Source organism: Chenopodium album, chromosome 27 (genome assembly GCF_948465745.1).
Source record: "Chenopodium album chromosome 27, dcCheAlbu1.1, whole genome shotgun sequence".
Lineage (NCBI taxonomy): Eukaryota > Viridiplantae > Streptophyta > Magnoliopsida > Caryophyllales > Amaranthaceae > Chenopodium > Chenopodium album.
The window spans coordinates 32,467,831-32,492,880 of NC_137860.1; the positions used below are offsets into that span (position 1 = coordinate 32,467,831).

The 25,050-nt window shown below is 33.2% G+C and overlaps 2 protein-coding genes across 2 annotated transcripts; one reads left to right on the forward strand and one right to left on the reverse strand.

The window, feature by feature from the left end:
• Positions 1-10,370: 10,370 nt before the first annotated feature.
• Positions 10,371-16,610, reverse strand: LOC145620080 (alanine aminotransferase 2-like). Its single transcript, XM_081674729.1, has 16 exons — positions 16,263-16,610; positions 15,730-15,780; positions 15,223-15,273; positions 14,772-14,837; positions 14,628-14,689; positions 14,320-14,398; positions 13,764-13,868; positions 13,557-13,667; positions 13,235-13,372; positions 13,052-13,126; positions 12,719-12,839; positions 12,451-12,605; positions 12,121-12,195; positions 11,804-11,862; positions 10,980-11,127; positions 10,371-10,810 (listed from the first exon to the last, which is right to left on the reverse strand). Exons 1-16 carry the CDS (start codon positions 16,608-16,610, stop codon positions 10,694-10,696), a joined length of 1,761 nt encoding a protein of 586 aa, XP_081530855.1. The 3' UTR covers positions 10,371-10,693.
• A 4,308-nt stretch (positions 16,611-20,918) lies between these two features.
• LOC145621077 (cyclase-like protein 2) lies at positions 20,919-24,776 on the forward strand. The gene is made up of 7 exons (XM_081675813.1): positions 20,919-21,321; positions 21,855-21,899; positions 22,318-22,390; positions 23,375-23,472; positions 23,865-23,935; positions 24,439-24,574; positions 24,668-24,776. Exons 1-6 carry the CDS (start codon positions 20,925-20,927, stop codon positions 24,562-24,564), a joined length of 810 nt encoding a protein of 269 aa, XP_081531939.1. The 5' UTR covers positions 20,919-20,924; the 3' UTR covers positions 24,565-24,574; positions 24,668-24,776.
• The last annotated feature ends 274 nt before the right edge of the window (positions 24,777-25,050 follow it).

Below are 25,050 nucleotides of genomic sequence, written 5' to 3' on the forward strand. Positions count from 1 at the left end.
AGATGGTGTGGTGTATTAATATATAATGCCCTTGAATTTCACTTTTATAGGAGCATTTCTCTTCTTTCAATTCTCAAGTAATCTAACTACTCCGTACTCTCTTCTGTATCTATTTGTTAATTTTTAAAAATTTCATGTAAAGTTTAAAAATTTTGAACATAAATTATCACTAATTTATAAGAAACGAAAAAATTATGTGAAATTTGAAAATCGTCAAGAGAAAATTGAGGCAAACAAAGAAAGTATGTTGCAGTAATGAGACATCACAATTCACATCTTAATTCATAAAGATATTGATTCATTTATCGACATCAAATTTTCATACTTCCTCTATTTTTTTAGATGCATAACTTTTGTAAATGCGGAGTCTTAAAAAAATTTTAGAGTAAAGAAAGATAGAGAAAAATAAATAAAAAGAGCCCATGTAATAGAAGAGAGATAAAAAAAAATTATTAATTAAAAGAAAAAGTAATGTATTTAAAGTGATAGAAAGAAAGTGTTGCATCTAATAAAAATGAAGGAAGTACATCGTTATCTTTGACAATAAACAAAACTTTAAAAAGGGGATTTAAAAAATATTTATAAAACTAGGTGGAATGCACTAAAATCTAGGCCAATAATGTGTTGTATAGATGGTTAAGTGTAATGAGAACCGGAGGTTGGGGCTTGAGGACAGAGTTAGTTGAATGTAACAACCAAGTTATATCCAATTGTTCTTGTGGCCTTGTGGGTCATGACTCATCATTCATGGCATTATACAAGGTTGGTATTGTGGAGGATGTTCTGATTTCTTATCATTTCTTTTATGCATGTGTTTAAAGTGTTTATGCTGAATTTTACTAAATCGTGGATGATTACTAAACTTGTTAAGATAATTGCACTCCGTATTTAAGTGTAAAGAGATCTTGCATTGAAATAATGTTGTATTTAGTTTAAGTCAATTTAGGCTTAAAATGATCATTTTAGACTTGAGTCATATCTTCACTTAAATTTGAGTAGGCTAAACTTAAGCTACAATACCATTTGAAAATTGAAACCAAAATCTAAGTTCTTTGAATTAATCTTGTTATTCGTCCATTCATCTAAGTATTGACTAATAACATGTTTAGTTTTCAACATTATGATCAATAACCGCATTAATAGATCAATTTCATGTGTGTAAAGTGTCATGCTATAACAACTAGAGATCGAAGACATCAAAATGAAAATAACTTATCGTTCTCTCAACAAATCGAACTTTAATTAATGAAAACTTTGAATATATTGTAAATTACATTAAATTATAGCCCCTTTTTAATAATATATATACTACGTATAAAGGAATCATTATTAACGGCCTATATTAGTGTATCCTCTTTAGAAGCTACATTTTGTTGTTGTTGTTGAAGTATGTAACATTCATATTATCTTAAGCTAGTTGACAAAAGAATAATCAACTATATATAGTCATTAATTAACAACTCCTAAATAGGGCAATTATCCATATAAACAAAAGCAAAACTCGTAGAACCATGGGAATCATATCTTTTACAATCATTAAATCAATTTGTTAACAGCTGTTGGATGACCTGTTGTTGGAAATGGTACTATAATTTAATCTTCAAAAACAAGGATTTTCAAACGTAAGTCAAATAAAGTAACAATGTGTACATATTTGTATGTGTTTCCTGGTCCAAGCAATAAAAAAGCATATGATTGTCACTTAAATATGTGCGGCTAAGCGGCTTATATACTTGTATATTACTACTCCGTAGTACTTTTGGGAGTAAGACATTTGTTTAGATGTGGACTTGCTACGAAGCAATTTCTAGAATCCCATGAAACTGAGAGGGGAGATCTAACCACTTGAGCTATCCCTCACTCTCAGCTATGAAGTAATTTAAGTAATCTAATACTTCTATTAGATTATGCACCGTATCATATGCCCCGATCTCTTTCTCCATCTCTTTTTTTTCTTTTCAAGAGTTGATCTGATGGAATCACGGATTTGTACATATTAAGCTTTAATATGCATTATGAAGAATATATAACAACAAATCCAAAACTTTCAAAAGAGAAGGAGTATCGAAAGAAACAAAGCTTGACAACATTTAGATTATTTAATGCGAAAGGAAAAATTTGTTCACAACATGCATTGCAACACAATCACAATGATAGTTGTGTTTCAAGCTTAATTTATACCAAGTATAAGAATATTATTACAAACTATGGGATAATTAACACTACAGCAATGACAATTATTAGGGCAATTAAGAATATAACATGTCAATTATTGAGTATCCATTCCCACATGCTTGCATTGAACTACAACACTTGCGCTCCACAGCTAGAGTTTTTTCGGTGATAACAAGCTGTTTACATGGAGATGTGGGAAGGCAAGATGCCATGGCCATTTAATTTGAGGTGACTCAATATTCCTCGTCTTCCAATTGTACATAACCAACATATAATGGCAATTCACGCGACAACAAAACCAAAGATCTCCAATTTTCAAATTAATAAGAAATGGTGTACTGCCTTCAACATTACAAAGAGGGAAATATCGACGAAGCTTTCGGAACATACAAGCTACATGAAGATCCGTAGCTCTACCCCAAGTGCTTGTTTTTGGCTCTATCATTTCCCAGACCTTCCAGCATTTGCGAGGGGATTGCAAATGCACCATACCCACACCTGTGTCCATCTTTATACTATATGTCTCATACGAGTGAAGGTGTGCTCTAACGAAGAGCGGGTCAGTGATTATAGCATTCCACTCCTTGCAAACAAACCTCATAATCTCCGCAAGAACTGAAGCAGGAAATAGTAATAATATTTTAAAGATGATATCAGAGGGAATAATAGGTGCTGAATAATACTTTCCTGTCCTCGCCTTCTTTCTGCAAGCACCAAGTAATCGTTCTCTTGCCTGAGATATATTATTGTTAGCTCATACAGTACAAAGTTTCATCTTGATTAGATAACAAGTACGGAGTACTACTAATGTGGTAGTTGTTTTACATTGCCTTTGCAACATTTGGTCCATGTCCAGCTATATAATACGGAGTACTACTTTTTTCAAACATACATACATACATATATTTAAATGCATATTTGATTATACTCTATCTATCTACCATACCATTGAATTACCTATATAATATAAACGGGGCGTTTGGCATGTGGGAATGGGAGTTTGGGAATAAGTTGATGGGAATTCATAATAATAAAAGTCAGCATTAAATTATTAATTTAAATAATTTTGCTGATTTGACAACAAGAACGTAGTTGTAGTCAAGTCAAGGTGGCGTATATAATAGTGCTACAAAAGTGGGATAATAACTTACAGGTGCCATTGCTTTCGCTTTCGCTTTTGCTTCCAATTGTGATTCTGATGCTGTTGAATTGTCCATCTTCCGACTACTATCAGAGCAAAAGTCAGAAACAACACAGCAAATTAAAAGTCAGAAGAACACCTTATAAAACCGAAACCCTAACAATGGTATTAATAGCAACCACAACGCAGCAGCGCAGCAAGAGATAGAGAGACGTCGTCGCCTAGGGCTGTACAAGGAGAGAGGTGGGCCGAATGAACAAGGGGTTTGGAATTGTCAAGTAATCAAATATTTTAGAGCCCATGATTCATATACAACTAGCCATGTAATCATAAAAAATGATTTAACGATTTTGATTAACTCATTATTTGCATTCACATATGAACCGTAATGTCAATAAATCGATATTACAAAATACTATAGTTTAAGTTGATTTTATTTAGATTCAAAACAAATTAACATCTACTCATCAATAATCAATAACTATATACTAAAAGACCCTGTCCAAAAAAAAAAAAAAAATCTCTATATACTAAAAGACACACCAGCCATGACACGTGTCATCTCCTGGTGTGTCTTTAGTATATTTTTGTTTTTTTTTTTTTAAAATATAAAAATTATTAAGGAAACAAATATTTTGCATATATATAAATAAATATTTCCTCAAAAAAAAAAATATAGATCTTATGGTATATTGAGAAATTATATCACAAAGATATGAATAAATATTCCCACAATCAATTATTCTATTAAGGAAACAATAATAATACCAAATAAAACATCTACTAAATAAACCATGATTATGGTAATATATAAGTATGCAATCTTCCGTAAAAAATAAATAAATAAATAAATAAACATTCTTTGACTTAACAAAAATAAGGAAAATTCAGTTTAAAGTTTGTCATCTTTTTTAACGAGAGTAACAATACAAGCAAATATTTGCACTATTAAACTTAACAAAGATACCCTTCAAAATTTTTTAAGATACTCTTCAAAAAAGACTTAACAAAGATTAAAAAAAAAAAAGGTCCATTATTATAAATTTTAATTATGCAATATCATACTTGACTTTTACTTTCGGTAATTAACAAACAATTAGTAGTTCATTTATATAATATATTATATCTGTATTTTATTTTAAAATACTCTCTGTGTCCCATAATATAGTTCATGTTTGTGTTTTTTTCATGGTTTAAGAAATAAGAATAAAGTACATTAATAAAAGTGAAAGTATGTACAATCATAGACAAAAGTTAAAAAGAGAGAGTGAAAAAAAGTATAAGGCATGTGCAAAATTCAAGAGTAAATGAGAAAGTACAATGAATAAAGATTAAAAGTGAGGGTTAAATGGTCTTTACATACAATCTAAAAATAGAAACAGAAATACATTTTGGTTCCCCAAAATAGGAAAACAGAAAACAGAAAACAGAGGGAATCATAAATGAAAGTTAGAGAGAGAAAATGCAAAAAAGTATAAAGCATGTGCAAAATTTAAGGGTAAATAAGGATGTACAATGAATAAAGCTAAAAAAGTGAGGGTAAAATGATCTTTACAAACTATCCAAAAATAAAAACATGAATAACGTTTTATTTCTCCAAAATAGGAAAAAAGGAAATGGAGGGAGTAGATGATGACCATATGATTGCCTTAGAGAAAGTGAAGTACTATTATAATATTACTACGTATATTGTTATTGATTGAATTGAAACATATAACATAATTCCCAAATCTTATTATACAATTTAATTACTTAATATAAAAAAGATTTGACTTATTTATAACATAAATGTTGTTATATATCTTTAAAAAAAAGCATTTTTAACATAATTTTGATAATTTTCTACATCATTTTATATCTAACATATACTAAATATATCTTTTGTAATCTTTTATTTTGATCAATATTACAACTACATTTTTAGAATTTTATTTATTTGAAAAAAAACTGATTATAATGGTAGTTTAATACTACTTAGCTCCATTTCATATTATTTGCGACGATTTGACATAAAATAGAGAGGAAAAATGTCTAATTATTGCAAATAATATGAAATAGAGGTAGTAGTGATTATTAAAAATTACCGTGCATGGCACGGGAGCTAACCTAGTAAGTATATTAAAACCCTCCCCCTAAAAGCCCCATGGCACATCCTTATTCACTCTTCCCACCTCAATACACCTCAACATCCTCCTCCAATTAATTTGCTCCTAATTTCCACAAAATCATTTGCATTATTTATTAAAACTTATATTTTACCATTCATCTTCTTCGTCATTTCACTACTCTTCATTATTGATTTTCTATCATCTTCCTTTAACCAATTGACTATTAATATCGACGACAACAACAATTATATCCCAAATTATGCAACACCATCAAATTCAACTCCCGAGCATCACCGGGTCAAAGGTATATCTGTCGTGTATGGAAATGAACCTATGTTATGTGACCTAAGAAAATGGTTTAACATGTCCTCTGTAATACCCCGTATTTTCATACGTATTTTCCTAATTAATTAATTAGGAATTATTTTCTAAAAAGGGTATTTTAGTAATCTATATTACTATTTGAAATATGGAGCCAAAATAATATTTGAATTTTGGCGCTAAAAGTATTTTGAAATCTAATTATTATTTTGGATAAAATTTATTATCCATTTATTTTATTTTAAAACCGAATTATTTATATATTTCGGATATTTTGATTAAAGCAAAAATTATATTTTATTAATTAATTATGATGGCCGAAAATTCCCATTAATTAGCTAGGAATTTTGGATTTTCTATGTATAGAAAATCTGATTTTCTTTATTATTTTATTGGTGAATAATTGGTATATAATTAATTAATTATTTAATTAATTATTGTTTATTATTTATACTATTATTTTAATTCCTTAAAATCTAGCAAAAATCTTCCTTAATTTCACTAATGAGGTCCGAAAATTTGAGCTATGGTAAGCTCAAGATTTTCGGCCTTCATGGTTAATTTTGGGGGAATTTATTTTGGTAAATTGTATTTTTATTTATCTCCCGAAAAAATATTTCACGAAAAATTGTTTTGCTATTTCCCAAAAAAAAAAAAAAAAAAAAAAAGAGTTCATTTTAAATAAATTAATAAAATGCCGAATTGACTGTGCACCGTCTTCTCATTAATGGCGAATTCTGATATCTTGGGCAATATAATTTCAGATGAATTTTCCATAAATGCAGTTTTAAGATTGTAGAGTTCATTTTTGAAAAGAAGAAGATGGATTGATATTTGATGAAGATAGATTGATAGCTTGCGTTATAAGGAGAACATATATACAAATTTGATATCTTCATATTTTTGTAACAGAATTCCCATATTAAGAATTGTGTTACTCAACAAAGTTTTTTTTTTTTTTTTAAAAAAAAAATAATAAATAAAATTTGGATGATTTTACAAAAATACTTCCCCTCAAAAATATGAAACTTTTTTTTTTGAAATACTTGGCACTAAACCAATGTGTGTCATCTCTATTATTTAAGCCAAAATGACTACAGGAGTGACAATATCATTTTTTGTTGGGGTGGGGGGTTATTAGTTAAATGTTGGGATATTCCCAACGGTAACCTCCAATTTATGCTACGCACCAATGGTGACCCCATTTTTTTTGGATTATACAAAATGACACTAATAATCTATTCTCTCCTAATCATGACATTAATGATGGTTTTTTAACAAAATTATTAACCATGGTTAAGGAAAATAAGGAAATGACATAATTGCCCCCTTTTTATTTCACCCAACCACCCGTTTTTAATTCCCTCCATTTATCTCTCTCTCCTGCATTCTCCCTCTTCATTACTCATCATCTTCCATCTTCGCATAGCAATCCCATCAAACTGTTCATCGAGACGCAAACCCAGGAGTGCATTCAATTCGACCCCATTAATTCCAAAAAATAGAGCGGTGATCGTCATTTTTCTTCTGGGTTGTAGTGAGGGGCGATTGAAAGCTTTGAAGTTCAAAACTTGCGATTAGGGTATTTACGTGCGGGGGTCAAAAATTGGGGGAAATTGGTGAAAGATCGAATCTTTGTGCTTCATCTTGATAAAAAGAAGTTCAGGTATGCACCAAACCCTACATTTTATCAAAATTTTAGATTTTGCATGTTATGCACTCTGTTTTCCATGTTCGTGTTTGTGGTTGTTTTTGGGTTGTTTCGTTGCTGTGATTATTGATTATGTGTTATGAACTTGTTGACTGTGTTTGTGCTTGGAATATGTTATGGTGGTAGAATGAGTGTTGCGTTGGTGTTGAAGTTTCAGTATAAGGGTGTAGATGTTGATGTTGTAGTTGATGATACTGACAAAGTCAATCTAGTTGACCTAGTGATAGAGTATTTGGATAAGGCTGTTGAGAGTAAGAAACCCATGCCAAAACATGCTAGTTTTTCTTATATTCACAAAATGAAACATGTGTACTTGAATAATGATAAAGACTTAATGCAAATGTTAACTAATTTAAGTGGAAAAGACCTTATATATATATGGGTGGGTGAGGCTAATTCACCTAGTGAACTACTGAAGGCTGCTAGGACTTTGAGGGCCAGTAGGGTAGCTGCTGAGTTGAAGAGTACTGTGGGGCAATTGGGTCAGACAGAGATATGGAGTTCAGATGGCTGCAAGTTCACTATACAGAATGAGGTCAAAGGCATTAAGGGAGATAAATGGGGGTCATGACATATCATATGCCCAACTACCTGATTATTGTGAAATGATCAGGTTTACTAACCCAGGTTCATCTGCCTTTTGTGCATGGACACCTCAAGACCACATTGATAGGCCTCTCCAGTTCCTTAATATATTCATATCATTCAAGGGCTGTGTTGATGGATTGTTAGGAGGATGTAGAAGCTTCATAGGGGTAGATGGGGCTCACTTAAAGGGGAATTATGGTGGGGTGTTGTTGTCTGCAGTTGCATTGGATGCAAACAATGAGCTATTTCCATTTGCTTGGGCAATAGTATCAGCTGAGGACACAGAAAATTGGAAGTTCTTTGTATGGCATTTGAAGAATTTGCTCAATGAGAGTGGGAGGGGAGATGAGTGGTGCATTATCTCTGACAGACAGAAGGTATGAATATATGCATTACATTTGTCTTTCTACATTTCACTGAGTTTTGAAATTTTTCTAACTACCACAAGGTAAATTTTGTATAGGGGATTGAAGCTGCATTGACTGAGTTGTGGCCAAAGGCTGGGAGAAGATATTGCTGTAAGCACCTTGTAAAGAATTGGAAGAAGCCATTCCCAGGTCCTTTGATGTTTAGTCTGTTCTGGTTGGCTGCTGGTGCATACTCTCCTTTCACTTTCAAGAAGGCCATGGACCAACTGCAAAAGGTGAATCCAGCAGCCCTAATATGGCTGTCTAAAATTGGAGACCAGTCAACATGGACCATTCACAAGTTCAATGAGGCTATCAAAATTGTATGACATTTTGTGTTAATCATCATAAATTACTCGTGTTAATCATCAATTACACTTGTTTTATGTATACATTGTGTCCTGCCATAACACATCACAGCTCAATGATAAAGTACAATAACATAGCAAAAACAGAGCACATTTTAGTAGTACAAAAGTTCTAATTTTTATTAAATAAGGATGATTAGTACATCATTTAACTACCTAGATTGTTCAGAAATAACTACAACCATATCAATTTCCTTAAACAAAAACCTAATTTCGACTAATTTCCCCCAAATAAACAATCTAGGGTTTACATTTTCAATCACTTAATTAAAGTACAGAAAACCCAAATTAAGATCATCCCAATTGCAATCTTCATCATCTTCTTGCCAAAGCCTTCACAGCGACCTTCATTACTGACCCCATCAACGACCCTCACAATATTTTCTCCAGGAACCCACGCAAAAAAATGACAACTGCTGCATTTGTAGTACGGCCTGTCAGGATTGGAGCGAGTGTCAGAAAAACGCACATCCAAATACCGCTTACGTGAACAGTCGCAATGGCGAAGTTTGATTGCTCGAGCTCTTCCCATGGTGGGTGCGTAAAATGAAGGAGGAAGAAGACGAGAATGGAGGAGATTGGTGAAATTAAGGAGGAGAGGATTTTTAAATCCTGTATTCTGACTTTTGGGGTGAAAACGTTAACCATGGTTAACTTAAATAATAAAATTTTTGTTAAAAAACCATCATTAATGTCATGATTAGGAGAGAATAGATTATTAGTGTCATTTTGTATAATCCAAAAAAAATGGGGTCACCATTGGTGCGTAGCATAAATTGGAGGTTACCGTTGGGAATATCCCTTAAATGTTTATTATTCTTTTTATTTTTAGTTATATCCTTCCTTTCCTCCAAGTCTACACGCACTGGCTGATAAGAGTAACAAGGTACCACAATATTTAGAAACATCAATTAGCAATGGTTATATAAGTATGTTGGAACTTGGAAGGCACCACTGATGAAGTTAGGGTTTGTTCTTTTTTTTTTCCCCTGAAATCGAACTTATTAGAATACAATACATCCAAGCACAAAATCTACTTGTATCATTGGCCAGGTTATCATATGAACTTATCTCTAAGTTTTCTTATTTTAGGGACAAATTGAATAAAGTCTAGAATCTAGATCACAAGTGTAATTAGACAAATTGCACCACTGTATAATACATTTGTGCCCTCAAGATCAAATCTTTGCCCTTTGTGTCTGTTTAAATGCAGTTAGCATTTACTCACATGTACTACTACTACAAAGAGTTGAAAACTAATAATGATACTATATGGACGGACTAGATTGGACTTTTGCACAACACTACCACAATGTGGCCAACTTTTCAAGCTAAAATAGTACGTTCTCATCACAGGTTTGAGCCTTGGCCTAAAATGCAATTTTAATTGCAGACTTGAACCTTTTCAATGCATTAGATCGGTTAGCAGGCAAAGTGAGTGATGATTACGTCGCTAATTCCCTAATACAAGCATTAATGGTTTAATTAACATATTAGCTACTTCATTTGTTTGTGCTCCATTGCTCAAGTGTCTAGGTTTTTTAAATGGAACTAGGAGACAATCTTCTTTACACTGTACAAAAAGATCTGCATTGACCCAAGAAGACTCACTGTCTTAAATGTTCATAATTCCGTACAATAATACTTTGGCAGACATTTCTAGCATCTCATTGACAACATGTGTTCAAACATGATGCTAAAATTATTGCTAAGACTAATTGTTGCGCAATTTGTATGAGAAACATTAGAATTACTTGCAGAATAATTGAGTTCCCAGACAACGACTCGAGACATTATTGAGTATACACCAACATCGGCTATCTGAAATTCCGTAAGATATGCTTATCAGAATTGAACAACATTGTCAAAATATTCTAATCACGGAACTCATCCATGAACTTCTTATGGAATGTTGTTAGACGGTCGACAATGGCCGGTATCTTATCCTCCTGAGGCAGAATTGTACACCTGATGTGCCAAGTGCCCGGAACCTTCAAAACGAAAACAATACAGTGTCAGCCATAAAAAAAAAAAAAAAAAAAAAAAAAAAAAAAAAAAAAACAAGAGAGGGGAGGGGGGTGGGGGGCGTGGTTGTAGGAACACATTTAGGGATGCTCAGATATGCATAGGCTAATGAAGTCATATACGACATAAATTAACCTGTTGAAAACCGGATCCTGGGACAACAACAATTCCAGTCTCCTCGAGCAGGCGGCAGGCATAAAAAGCATCAGCTTCAATGTACTCTGTTTCAGCTGCTGCTTTTATTGCCTTCTGGGGAAAATCAAGGCGGGGGAATAGGTACATGGCTCCTGTTGGTAAAATACCTGTTGATTCCAATGACAGAATAGAGAAGATGGAAGGGAAAAATACTTGATCGAAGATCTCAAACTCACAGTTGCGCCGTGGAACAAAATCCACTGCCTTAGAAGCGAAATACGCCACCACCGGTACAGGTTTCCTGATGACGCACGCCCCCCAAGTTTAACACAACTCTTCTTCATAATTCGTGTACCCGAACCCGAAGCGTGGAATCGCTCAAGAACTGTTCAGATCTCAAAGGGTAGGTTTGTGTTTTAGTGTTTAGGGTATTTCAATAATGAAATTAACGTATATATGAATAAGGAAAAGTAGTAGTAGTATATTTATAAGGTCTTCAAAAGAAACCTAATAAATATAAACTTCCTCTTTGATGCTGCCGTACACGGTCGTGTAGGTGAGGGTACACGACCGTGTGGCAAAATCTTTTCCGCAAAAGTACACGGTCGTGTAGGGAAGAACACACGGCCGTGTAGTTGGGTTTACATGTAAGAGCTATCACACGGTCGTGTAGGACAGAACACACGATCGTGTAGTCAGGTTCATATGCAAGAGCCATCACACGATCGTGTACTATTAGACACACAACCATGTATCAATTGTTGCGAAACGAGTCTACAACCAAATGAGAACAAATATCTCCGGTTGCATTACCAACTCCAACAGCTCCCTCTGCTTTGTTGCATGTCACTCCTTCTAAGCTGTTAAATGCATCTTCTAGCGTCTGTTGACACAAGAAATAATATATCTGTAACATCATCCTTGTTCATCAACTATGTTCTCAGACACATTAAGTGTCTACTCAAATACGAGTATCGTAGTGTTGGATTCGGCCATTTGTAGAAAAAAATAGAGTTTTAGTTAAAAGTACAGTATCCAAGTATCGTATTGTGTTCGCGACACGATATGACACTCGATTTTTGAGGTAGATTAGGATGCCGAAGCAAGCATAGTTCATGAAGCATTCAAGCATCAGATTTACCTTCGCTCGCCTAGCTAAGGATGAGAGAATTCCCTTTTTCTCAGCAGAATACCCTTCATATGATTCATCTCCATCCTAAATCACAAGAGAGCATATATCTTAGTTTTATATAAATTAAGAGTCAATCGACAACCATATACATACTGCTGTGATACGTATCTTCAATGAAGCATGCTTTGCAAGATATTAACTTCAGCACCCAAAAAATTAAAACATTATAAAAGGTCTATTACTATCAACGCAATGCAACTGTAAATAATGCCATGAAAAAAAACCATTTGGAATACCAAACCAAAGAACAATGCCATATATGCAGAAAGGAGAAAATACCTTCGGTGGGCTCATGACAAGGCTGGTGAGTATCTGACCAGTTATATTCGAGCACAGGTTGACGGAAACAACTTTGCAAATTTGTTCCCTTATCTCGGGACTAAAACCAGTAACTTCCATGAAACCTCCTCTTTTCCCACATTCTCCATAATACCCTAGATTCACAATAACAAATTAGAAAAAGAAAAGAATTGTTTGTTTCCAATCAATCAATGAACCTTCGCTTTCTATATTAACAAAACAGAACAGGCACTAGGGAGTATGACACCTTTTGAAACAGATTGATATGAAACCAACGGAATATCCTTCTCCGCATACCCCATTGAGCGTGCAATCTTCTTAAACAATTGAATTTTTTTGTCAGGGGCATAAACATTATCCTGGTAAACCTGTTTTGCACATCATAGCAGAAGCATGATTAGTGATCAAACCATTACGAGGTCCATGAATATCTAGTCTTTACCACAAAACAAAAAAATGTAGAACTTGAAGGCAAAAAAAACAAAAAAAAAAAAAAAGAACATGTTGATCTTCTTTTCATTCCAGATATCTTTTCTGAACCAGTATGAGTTTTTTAATCTACAGCTCTCTTTATATTCACCTCATCAGCGAAAAGCACAAGACCTTCTTTCTTGCAGAACTCAACAATTTGCTTCTGGTTTTCCTCAGCAAGAACCTGAAGGCAATTCCAACCAATATGTCACAGAACGCAAGTAGCTAAGTAGTCCTCCCAAGTCATACCACTCTGGAACGAGAAATGAAAGATATAACCAAATCAACTCACCTGCCCAGTCGGGTTGCCAGGGTTTATCACAACCAAGGCTTTAACGGTTACATCATTAGATCTCGCACTTTCTAACTGGCTCTCAACATTTGAAAGTTCCAAACCCCATCCAGTTGCTTCATCAAGATAGTAAGGAACCTGTTAATGCCATAGAAAACTTCCCTCCATCACAATTTATACATTTGGTGACGTCTTTAAAGTTAGAGATGTACATTACATTGCTTTCAGATTATTATCATATACAGACAAATAAAATGAGCTATTCAATAATGCTAATCCATAAAAATATTTTACTGAATATTTTCCATAAAAGCATACATACCAAAGTTCCACCATGAAGTGCAATTGAAGCAGAATACAAAGGACATTGTGGAATGGGGCAAAGAATTCCGTCTTGCTCTGACCTCAACAGTAATTGCATCATCATATGCACCTATAAGGAAAGGAAAAATTCAAGTCCACCATTCCCAATTGTTATAAAGAAGGTACAGATGTAAGCCTAGTTTATGACATAATATAAACACTTTACCCCAGGACTTGCTCCATCAGTCAAGAATATATCATTTGCATTGGCCGGGAAGCCATCACGTGCTTCAATTCCAGCAGCAATTGTTTCACGCAGTCCCTTAATACCCTATCATATGATCAAGCCAAATAAATTGCATTATGAAATCATACACATAAATAAGTAAATTTATGACATTATGAATCTTCAACTATCCCACATTTTGTTAAAAGACAATTAAGCAAAGGAGAGGCCGATTTAGTTACCCTTGTGACTTGTGAATATTGGATGACTGAAGAGAAAAATAAACTTGTAATTATAAGGGGGGAAGACAAAGGGAGCAAAACTTCCGAAAGAAAGCTAAAATAGAGCCAATAAATCAAACTCAAAACAATTAATACAAGGTAACAATTGCAACAGATGCACATTTCTCTCCATCCATTTATTACATCAAACAATGGAAATGACAACTATTTTTCCCTCTACTTAACGTAACATTTTTTTTTACCCTTTAACCCCAAGCTTCTAAACCAGATAGATTACAGCTCAAAACAGCCGCAGGAAGTACAGCAATAATCACCTGACTGTGACTGTATGCACCAGTTGCTCTTCCTGGTATTTGATCCAGAATCTGCCGAGCTCTCTTTATTGAATCAGCACTGCATTTAGTCAAAGTAACAAAGAAAAGTAGAAGAAATAAATACTAGTCTGTAATTGAATTGAAATACTCTTGTTTGATCATAAAAGTGAACTGATAGATGATTAAAGGAGAGGCATAAAAAGAGCTCCTTGTTTGTTAAAATAAGCAATTCAACATCATATAGTAGCGACATATGCCTAAATATAAACTCATGGACGAATATGAAACAATATGGATTACCATTATACCTATATAGTCCCTGTGTTTCACTTCTATCCAAAATGCTTGGATGATCACATAGATCAAGAACCTGATGCACATTAATTAAAAGAAACATTACATGTGATTTTTAGAGTAACTGCTCACGACACTCAAACACTATGGGCACTAACCTCACGGAAAAATGTGACTGGCTGCTGCGCAAAAGCCTGAGGATTCCCAATATTACAGAAAAGTATCTGCACAAATGACGAGAAGTTTAAGCTGTGAACTTCAAGATAAATGGCATTGCGAGCCTCTAACTGACAGAGGCAATGCACGATTCAAACTTTAAACACATAGCTTATGACTTTATGAGTCAGCGTAAAGACATTATACTTGTTCTTATAATGCACTATATGACCTTTAAAGGCTGACTGAGACCTAGAATGGTAAAACCTGGGTGGCAATGTAGCTATCAGAGATTAACATTGAAATGTCCTAAGCAAAATTAAACAACTTGATACCCCCAATTAAAAACAAAAGTAGGTCAATTGTTCAACGGTAGTAACTTCTGTAAAGTTTTTTCACATCTTCCTTAAGTTTAGCAAAGGAGGAAAGCAGATTAGCAAATAGCAATTATACCTCATCGAAAGGAAAAGAATCAGGCTGTTGACTCAATTGCTCTCTCAACCTCTGCGAGAAGAATATGATAGCACCATTAGATAAGCAATAAATTGCAACGAGCACATCAACCAGAAAAAGCAATACTCTTATTCAAATCGAGTCTTAATCCATTTCAGAATACACGGTGTTTTATGATAGCGAGCACGGAGCCACGGACTAAGGAAGAGAACCAAATTCACTTCCTGTGCTGACATGCTGTCATGTCTTTCAGTTAAATCAGAAGATCATACAGAGTAGTATGAATTAAAGTAATTTTTAACGCAAAGATATCGAAAGAACTTAACGCTTTTCAGATTGAAACCTTTTTCCTTGATATATATTCATTTTACTCCATAGCTTATTGTATAGTAGTAGTTTTGAGATAACCCAATATCAAGTCATTAGAGTAACTAGGTACATAGTAATCAACAAAATTAGCAAATGGCAAGACAAATACAGTAATAATTAATGCATTTCGTGTCATACCTCGGCCTGGGTAACAATCGCTCCACAAACCGCATATTCACATTTCAAGACCTAAGGATTAAAATCATCAATACTAGTTAGAAGCCTATCATTTATACAAGTATAATTTTAAGCTTCAACAAGGGTACAATAGTAGTATAAAACTATAAACTATAGAGCAACAAACTTAAGCAATTAAACAAGGTACTACTGATTGTCCTATTTACTGTACATATTAAGCTTAGTTGTCCTAATCATCCAAACAGAAACAAGGCAAAGCTATTTATAGTAGATTTAGTGGTGTTTTACAAAAGCACAAGCTCTCAACACTTTTTCTCCTTCTTTTCTTTTCGTTTATTCCATGTACTTTATTGTATCAAGTATCAACTTAAATCAGTTCATCTGTTCATATATGACGAATATTTCAACAACAAATGAAGGTACCAACTAGAAAAACTGTGAAAAGGAAAGTAGAAGACATGCATAAACAGAATACCGTAAAAAACAAGAAACAACCATAATTCTGCATCTTATCAACAAAAGACATGCATAACCTTTTGATTGAGAATTTGAAGAGAAAGTTGATGAGATGAATGAGAAGAAAAGTCCAATCTCTGTCTCTTTTTCTGCTGCTGTTGAGCATTACTCTCTGTGAGAGGCTGCATGGTATCTCCAAGAGTAGGATTTACCACATGAACAAAAGAGCTAACAGGAACAGAAGTAGCTGGAACGGAAGAGCTGTCCCGAACGGAAGAGCTGACCCGAACGGTAGAGGTGAATGGAACGGAAAAGGTGACCGGAACGGAAGAGGTGACCGGAATGGGAGAGGTGACCGGAACGAGAGAGGTGACCGGAACAAATAGGCTGTTTGAAACAGAACTGCTGACCGGAACAGAAGTCATAATAGAAGAGCTACAACCGGTGGTCATGAATTCAAAAAACCAGTGTCGTCATTATCCATGAATTCAAACAAATTAGTGTCGTCATTATCATCGTCGCTGTCATCATCATTGTGCTCGTGCCCCTGAGCCCTTGCATCACCATTGTCATCATTGTTAATTGGAGACTAGATTGCCATGCTCGCCAAGGTTTTGAGCTTTATCGTGTACGTAGGATAAAAACTTCCGAATCTGGTGAAGCAAGTGTTCATCAGAGTTCTAGTGAAAGTTCTGCCGATGAAAGGCGAATCATTGACTTTGTTTCCGATGAGAGGATGAGAGCACCGCTTACTCGGGCTCGGGCTCGGGCTCGGGCTCGGGCTCGGGCTCAAAAATACATATATTTTACTTCACTTTTGATTTAACAAAATAGGGTAATATATGTATTTAACAAAATACATATATTTTACTTCACTTTTGATTTAACAAAATAGGGTAATATATGTATTTAACAAAATACATATATTTTACTTCACTTTTGATTTAACAAAATAGGTGAATCATCGTCAATCTTCACTTTTGAAGTAAAATATATGTATTTTTTTTTTAATCATTAAAGCGGTATTATATATATATATATATATATATATATATATATATATATATATATATATATATATATATATATATATATATATATGTCATGAGGCTAGGTGAAAAGCTTTTAAAAAGATAGTGTTGGAGTTTATATGCACTGTAGTGTGCATTTGCAATCTTCAATTTTTGTAAAATTATTACCGGATTACTTAAGCGTGATTAAGTCTCGTAATGACAATATGTAATACCAAACTTAACATTTAATTGAAGTAGAGGGAAGTTATTAGAAAGATTATTTTTTGTTTCAAAAGAAGAATGTGTGATTAATTTTTATTTTAGTAAAAAGGATTGTTCAAAAATTACGTCAATTAATTTGATGTATAAAATGAGCAATCATTGTTCGGTAAAACATGAACTAATGTAAAAGATATTAGGAATAAGGCTAAGTGGCAAATCGAAAAAAATGATTGACGATTTAAAAAAAAAAAAAATCTATCTTGGTTTCTAAAATTAGTAAAATTTATATTAGTAAATGAATGAAAGATGTTGATCAATAGGCCAATTTAAAATTTGAATCATCATGTCGAATTACACAATACATTACATATTACATAATTAGTCGAAGAAATAATGGTTTTTTTTTTATCTTAACATATGTTCATTTAGATCATGAAAGTTGAAGTGGTTAATTAGTAACGAATTGCTTTTAATAAAATTTTGAATTTTTGCTTTAAAAAAATGTGGTCTATGTTTTGTCTATGTCTTGTACAAGGTAATTTGATGTTGATTATGTATGCCTTGTGTTTATTCAATGGTAAGTTTGCTTCAGATTGCTGGTTGAGGCTTATATGTTTTCTATTGTTAAATTAAGATTGCGTCAGATTGTTGTAACAGTAGTAGCAGATTTATTTGTAATCATATCAATCAAAATGCTTAATGCATGGAAGATTGAGTAATTAGAAGGCCATAAACTAATTAAACAAATGTTATTTGCAATGTTATATGTAATGCTAAAATGAATGTATATTCTTTGACTGAATTTACTTGTAATATACTCCGTACGTATCTAATTTAGGGAGTGCTCTTTTTTTTATAACTTGTAGGTGTAGGATATGTAGTTAGTATTACATATCTATGCAAACTGAATTGCTTATATACATTCCTAATAAAGAATGCTAATTACTAAATACGCTAACGAATTCCCCATTTCATTATAGAAGGGAAAAAAGGGAAAAATTTCACATTTGCAATCGAAGGTAATCGCATTATATAATTAGTTTAGTAATAAATTACAAAATTCAACACAAAGCATTAATTATTGTAATATCCCTAATATTTTATTTACTCTAACTATATATTTTATGGAAAATGTTATACATAGCCCTACGGGCTACATATAAGCATTAAATTTACACTTGAAAATCGTAAAAAGTTAAGAAACCGTCAAAATATAAACACTAATAACACTGATTTATGCGTGTTTTTGTCATAAATTCCTAATTTTATACAATTTCCAAGAGTATATTTAATGCTTATATATAGCCCTAAGGGCTACATATAACATTACCCATATTTTATTAAGATTGTTTTGGTTCTTTTAAATCTACAAGTAAGTTATTTATCTACTTATGTTTCGAGGACAAAACTTATTTTAAGGAGGGTAGATTGTAATACCCTAAACTTTTCTGTTTTAAGTTTCGAGAACGAAACTTGTTTTAAGGAGGGTAGATGGTAATACCCGAATATTTTATGATTTTATATATAGTTTATATTTATTTATTAAATAACTTTCCTATTCTCATATTTTTATTTTAGAGTCCGGAAGGTTTTAAAACCCTATTTTAATTTATATAGGATACTATATTTTTAATCGTATATGAACTACTTTTAACCCTATAAATTTTCTTAACCTCAAAAGATATTTTATTTTTTTAATGCATCCAAGGAGTATATACTGCTCGTATTTTCCCTATTCTATATTTCTATGCATGCCGTTGCGATCATTGATGATGATAATGCATTTTCTCCGATTCTTTTATTTGTCCCAAAGTCCAAGGAAGTGAATGCCATTGATTGTTTATATAGTTTGGTACCGTGGTCAATTTTACCTTTAAACTGTGGTCAATGTTTGATTAAAACTAATCAGAGCAATCTTTAAAATTTTCAACATGGGCTACTTTTTTTTAATTTAATAGTGAATTTTGACGTTTTGCATTATTCATAAGTTTGTTATAACAAAAAGTGTTTTTTATTTGCCCAAAGTTGAGTGCATAAGACTCAAGAATATATTCTTTTACCCACAAAATTTAAACGATTGGATAGAATTTTAAAAATTAATTGACGTTTCATAAGCTTAATTATGATTTATATTGAATAATATATAAGTTATTGACTAAAGTTAGGCTCAACTATGATACCCTTATGGGACAAATTGTATTAGAAAGTAGGACTCGAGAGTTTTCCAACGATATATTATAAGCCTAATTCCGGCTTCGCAATCAAAAGTTATGGGTTTCGAAAAACTAGACTTTTTGCGGGAGTAAAATCGTTAGAATCAGCGTAGAAGACCGATTCCACCGATTCTATGAACGATTCTACCGACGATTTAAAATGTTTGGGTGGATTGGGATCGTAGAATCGTACATCGTAAAATCGTACACAATTCTACGATCCGAATCGCGATTTTAATAACATTGTTGTGACCTCAAAGTCACAAGGTGAGTTTCCCACCAACCCCACCAAGCTTTGCTACGTATATGTAAGTAAAATGCAAGCGTACGAATATGATTTTAAGTGTTTGTTTGATTGACATAAAATTTACACCTTTTGCTATTTACTCTGTAGTCCTACTTATAATGGAAGGTGTCTATACTATCCAATTTTCGAAATACATAGCACTTATAATGGAAGGTGTCTATACTATCCAATTTTCGAAAAACATTGTACTTATAATGAAAGGTGTTTTGCGATGGAATATGAGATCATGTGACATTTGAGTGTTTCAAATCATGTTCAATATGGGTCCAAACAATTTAGGTTAGGTTAGGTAAATTAAGTCTTTAAATAATACGAGTACTCTCTAATTTTCAAATTGATTACCAATTACTCATAACTTCTTATTGAAAATTAATACTCCATAAATCTCAACCTTATTTTAACATCTTATGACTCATATCAACATTGCGAAATTCCAGTATGAAAAAACTTGAAGAAATAATGTCTTCGAAGTTCGAGCCAATTAGTTTTACCATGTCTTAGCTACACAAATTATATAAGGTCACTTGTGACAAAATTTAATCTCAAGTACTAAAAAGTCTTCATTAACGGTCAAAAGAATAGACTAATGGACTACTAGTCAATTCTTATCAATATCTTAATTAATTTTTGCATAAAAAACAATTTTGCATTCAACTTCAAATAAGTTCAATTGTTAATCTTATTTATCCTCATTTAACTCAAAAATGAATTATGATAATATCGAATAAGTTTTGGTAATATAAATTCAAGAAAAATAAGTTTTGATAAAAACCGATAATGGTTCATTCAACTCCAAATTACAACTACTAATATATACACAGATAAGATTAATAAATTTCACCAAAAAAAAGATAAGTTTAATAAATTCAGATAAATCATTGAGTATCGTAATTTAGATAAGATAAATAAGTCTTTAAATACTTGGCAGTAAAACAGTAATTCTCTCCAACTCCCCTCTTTCAGTAAAACAGTAATTCTCTCGCCATGAATCACCAACTCCATCTCCTCCTCCTCTTCACCACCGCAACCCTCTTTCTCTCCGCCGCAACAAACTCCGCATACCCTTCTTCATACGGCGAAGAATCATGCGCATTCTCCGGCGCCGCCGTAACCCCGGAAAGAAGGGAAACTTACGGTAACGGCCGAATTATTGACATTACTCACCGTATAAACCCCAATATGCCGGAGTTTGGCTCTTCCGATGGTATTGGTCAGTTCATTTGGCTTGTTAAGAGCATGAAAAATGGTTCCATTGCTAATAATTCCGAGATGAAAATTGCCACTCATACTGGGACCCATGTTGATGCTCCTAGTCATTTCTATGATGATTATCTGGTTGCTGGATTTAATATTGATTCCCTTGATCTTGATGTTCTTAATGGTATAATTTTTAGCTTTTCGGGTTGGATTGTTGGTTTGATTTTTATATTATTATCGTTATGGATGTCGTACGGCTTTTTATTAATCACAAACTTTAAAAAAAATCGGGTGTACAATTATTGTACATCAATTATAAAGATAGGGTAAAGTGATCAAAAGTTACCCCTGAATTGAATAAAAATTACCCCAATAAGCATAATAGTAACTCAATACAAATAAAAATTATACGCTTTATTAGTAAAAATTCACATTTTAAACGACAAAAAATCAATTATTAGTGATTGAATGAAATTAAATTACCATTATAAAACTTTTTTTTGTTGTCATGTACAGTAATTTTATTGTAAATCGTGTGTATACAAAAGTTTTCCTTTATTAATATATTTATTGTGTTTTCCCGAAATATTAGATGTTAGGTTGAAATAAAGTTCATTTTTGGTTGCTTATGATTATCTGCTATTTTGGGTAATTATGATGATTAGTTGTTGATTTACTTATATAGTTATATGTATTGTGGCATGTTGTTGATTACAGGTCCTGCACTATTGGTTGATGTACCAAGAGATAGCAACATAACTGGTAAAAGTTCAACTTCTCTTGTGAAACTGAGGCTAAATATGATTTTTTTTTTTTTAATTTTTTTTTTTTTAGGCTGTAAGCTTGAATTCACTTGGACTAATGATTATTGTAACTTCTGCTTATTAGTCTTTTAAAGAGTCATTTGCTAAATATTGCTCAATTCAATTTCTAGGAAGTAGTGGGTATCTATGTTGTTGAAAGTAAAGTTACATAGCTTTTGATCACTAACAACTACTACATACTCCACATAGTTTTACAGTGTCTAAAAATTGTATCATGTTTGTTTCTTTTGTGAATATTGGTAAGGCAGCAAAAGAATTGTTTTTGGGGAGGCCGGGAGGGGGGGTTGGTATCCATGTATTTCGTCCCTGAAATGGATAATAGACTGATGGCATTGTAAACATTATGCTTTTTACAGCAAGTGTGATGAAATCTCTACACATTCCTAAAGGAGTTCGTCGCGTTCTTTTCAGAACTTTAAACACAGACAGGTAAAATTGATACCTGCTGTTTCTTTCTGCTGGCATATTTGATCATCTATTATTTTTTTTTAACTTATTTGATTATTACTGTACTTATTAGCTATTCCTTTTCATAGCCATTTCCTATAGTAAAAGGAACATGCACACAAGAATGAAATATTGGGTTCCTATTGTCTTGTGGATGTCATTCTAATGGAGATATCAACTTTGGCATCCAACTAACCTCCCAAATCTATCATCAATTTTCATTGCAATCACTTCACACATTATTTCTTCACAATTAATGACCTTTCCCTAAGTAGTTACATCGCGATTACAAGCATCATAACTCGCCTGGCCAGGCTGTTGGCCTGTTGCCTTTTGGCATGTGATGTGGGATCTTAGTTGCTTCTCTGTGTAAGTTTGTTTAGGGCAGTTCATGTAGTAGGCTATTACAGCTGAAATGAGTTGACATATTCATTGCCCTTGGCAAAATACCAATGCCTAGTATGGACTGATCTTGATTTATTGCTTTGTATCAGCCACTTCACGCATCTTATAAGGGGTAATATACTGTATTTTTTCTAACTTAAATTCTATAACTTATGTTGAAGTCATGTCAAAATGGTCCTATTGTGGCGTATCTTCTTGCTTGATGCCACCCAATTGAGATGGGTAAGGGATTTTGGGTTGGTGGTGCTCCAGAGTTTTTATTAGGATTCCGAATAGATGAAAAATATTGTCACCTAATATGCTTAATTGATCGTTAGTCTTGTAGAAATTGTGAATAACAGAATTTAATCTCAGTCAAATGATAGTTCCTGGGTGAAAATTTCTCCTATTTATTCAGTGTTATAAAATGCTTCTATTTTCTCTGTCTCTCTAAAAGTTAAAGCTACTGAAGCTTCTAGTGATGTCCTGGACACTTTCTTCATTTTGTGTCTTCTGCTGATGCTATGTCCCAAGGTTACTATAAATTATACTTCGTAAAATTTATAATTCTTCTCATTCTAGGCGCCTTATGTTTCAAAAAGAGTTTGATTCTAGCTACGTGGGCTTCATGGAGGATGGTGCTCAATGGTTGAAAGATAATACAGACATCAAGCTTGTTGGTCAGTTTTCCTTATACTAATTCCTAATCACTTCATTAGTCAAAGACTCAAAGTATCATCTCTGTTAAAATAACATGTCAAGTCATGGCTTATAATAATTTTTCTGACATAGCTATTTGATTATATAGTTTTGGCAAGCAGAATCAAACATATAAAGCCGAATCATCTAAGTTTGCGATAATTTGTTCTAGTTGGCTAGTTGCTTATAATATTGGCTTTTGAGACCTCAGCAATGGCTGGATATATATTAGATGGTGATAATTGTTGTTTTTTGACCTTTTGAAGTTTGGTGCATTGAAATGCTAATAAAAGAACATTGCTGAAAATCAAATTGTGTAGGAAAGTTGTATTCTCTACTTCAGATGGAACTAATAACAATGCTGACATTGTAGGTATCGACTATCTATCTGCTGCTGCGTTTGATGACTTGGCTCCTTCCCATCTTGTTTTCCTTAAAAGCAGGGTAAAGGCCTACTTCAAATATTCTTAGCTGGTTACACATACTTTAATACTTACATTCATTAGAACTTCTTATTATAACTTTGAGGCTGCAACATTTTAATATTGACTAGGATTTAAGGATGAAAGCAGTGTATGGTGCCTTCACTTCATGCCTTATAAAACATTCGAAAGGAAAGGCAAGATGAGACAATGCCAAAGGAATTTGTTATTTTGGATCAACAAAGGAAGTATGAAGATGTAAATACCCAAAAGCGTTGCCACATTCTCTTCAAAACAACCATTGCCTTACAGATAATTCAACTAAATAATCATCTTCTCAACTGTAGCATTCTATCTACTGCAACATGCCCTTAAGCTCTCATCTATTGATTCCAAACAAAAAATTTGTATTGTTAACGCGTTACTTGTCTCTGTGCTGTTTACTTTTGAGTACACTTGCCTTCTCTTTTCAAGTCAATTGTGAGTAGGAATGACACTGATCATAGTCATCTTGTCATGATGCAGGAAATTATTCTAGTCGAAGCTCTAAAGCTGGACAATGTGCCTGCAGGAATGTATAATGTACATTGCTTGCCTCCACGGCTGTCTGTTGCTGAGGGGGCACCTATAAGATGCATTCTAATCAAGTGATTCTTCCACTGTAAGTGGATTCTACTGCATTGGTTCTGCTAGAGCTCCTACTATTGTTTTACTGCCCCCTTCACCTTGTTTATATGCACATGATTTTGTTCAGGTGAATCTCAAACTTGACAGATTATTTCCAGTGTGTGGAGCTGTGGACTATGGATTAGGGATGGGTTTCTGGAAGTGGAATGTGTGGAGCATTTCCAAGTTGTGCCACGTTACGTTGCAGTAGACTTGCTATGATGAACAGTCAAGATTAGTATTGTTTATACATAAAGCCATATACTGGCTAACTTCATGTGGATGCAGATTGGATTAGATTGATCTAGTTTTTAATAGTGGATGTTTGATTTGAAGTAATAAATAACATTTTAAATTGATCAGAACAGAACAATCTCTAATAGAGATCTGAATTCTACCATTCATTATTCCATTGTATTCTTTTATTTTGCATGTACAGTGATCAGGGTGATGGAGCCTTGAGAATTGGAG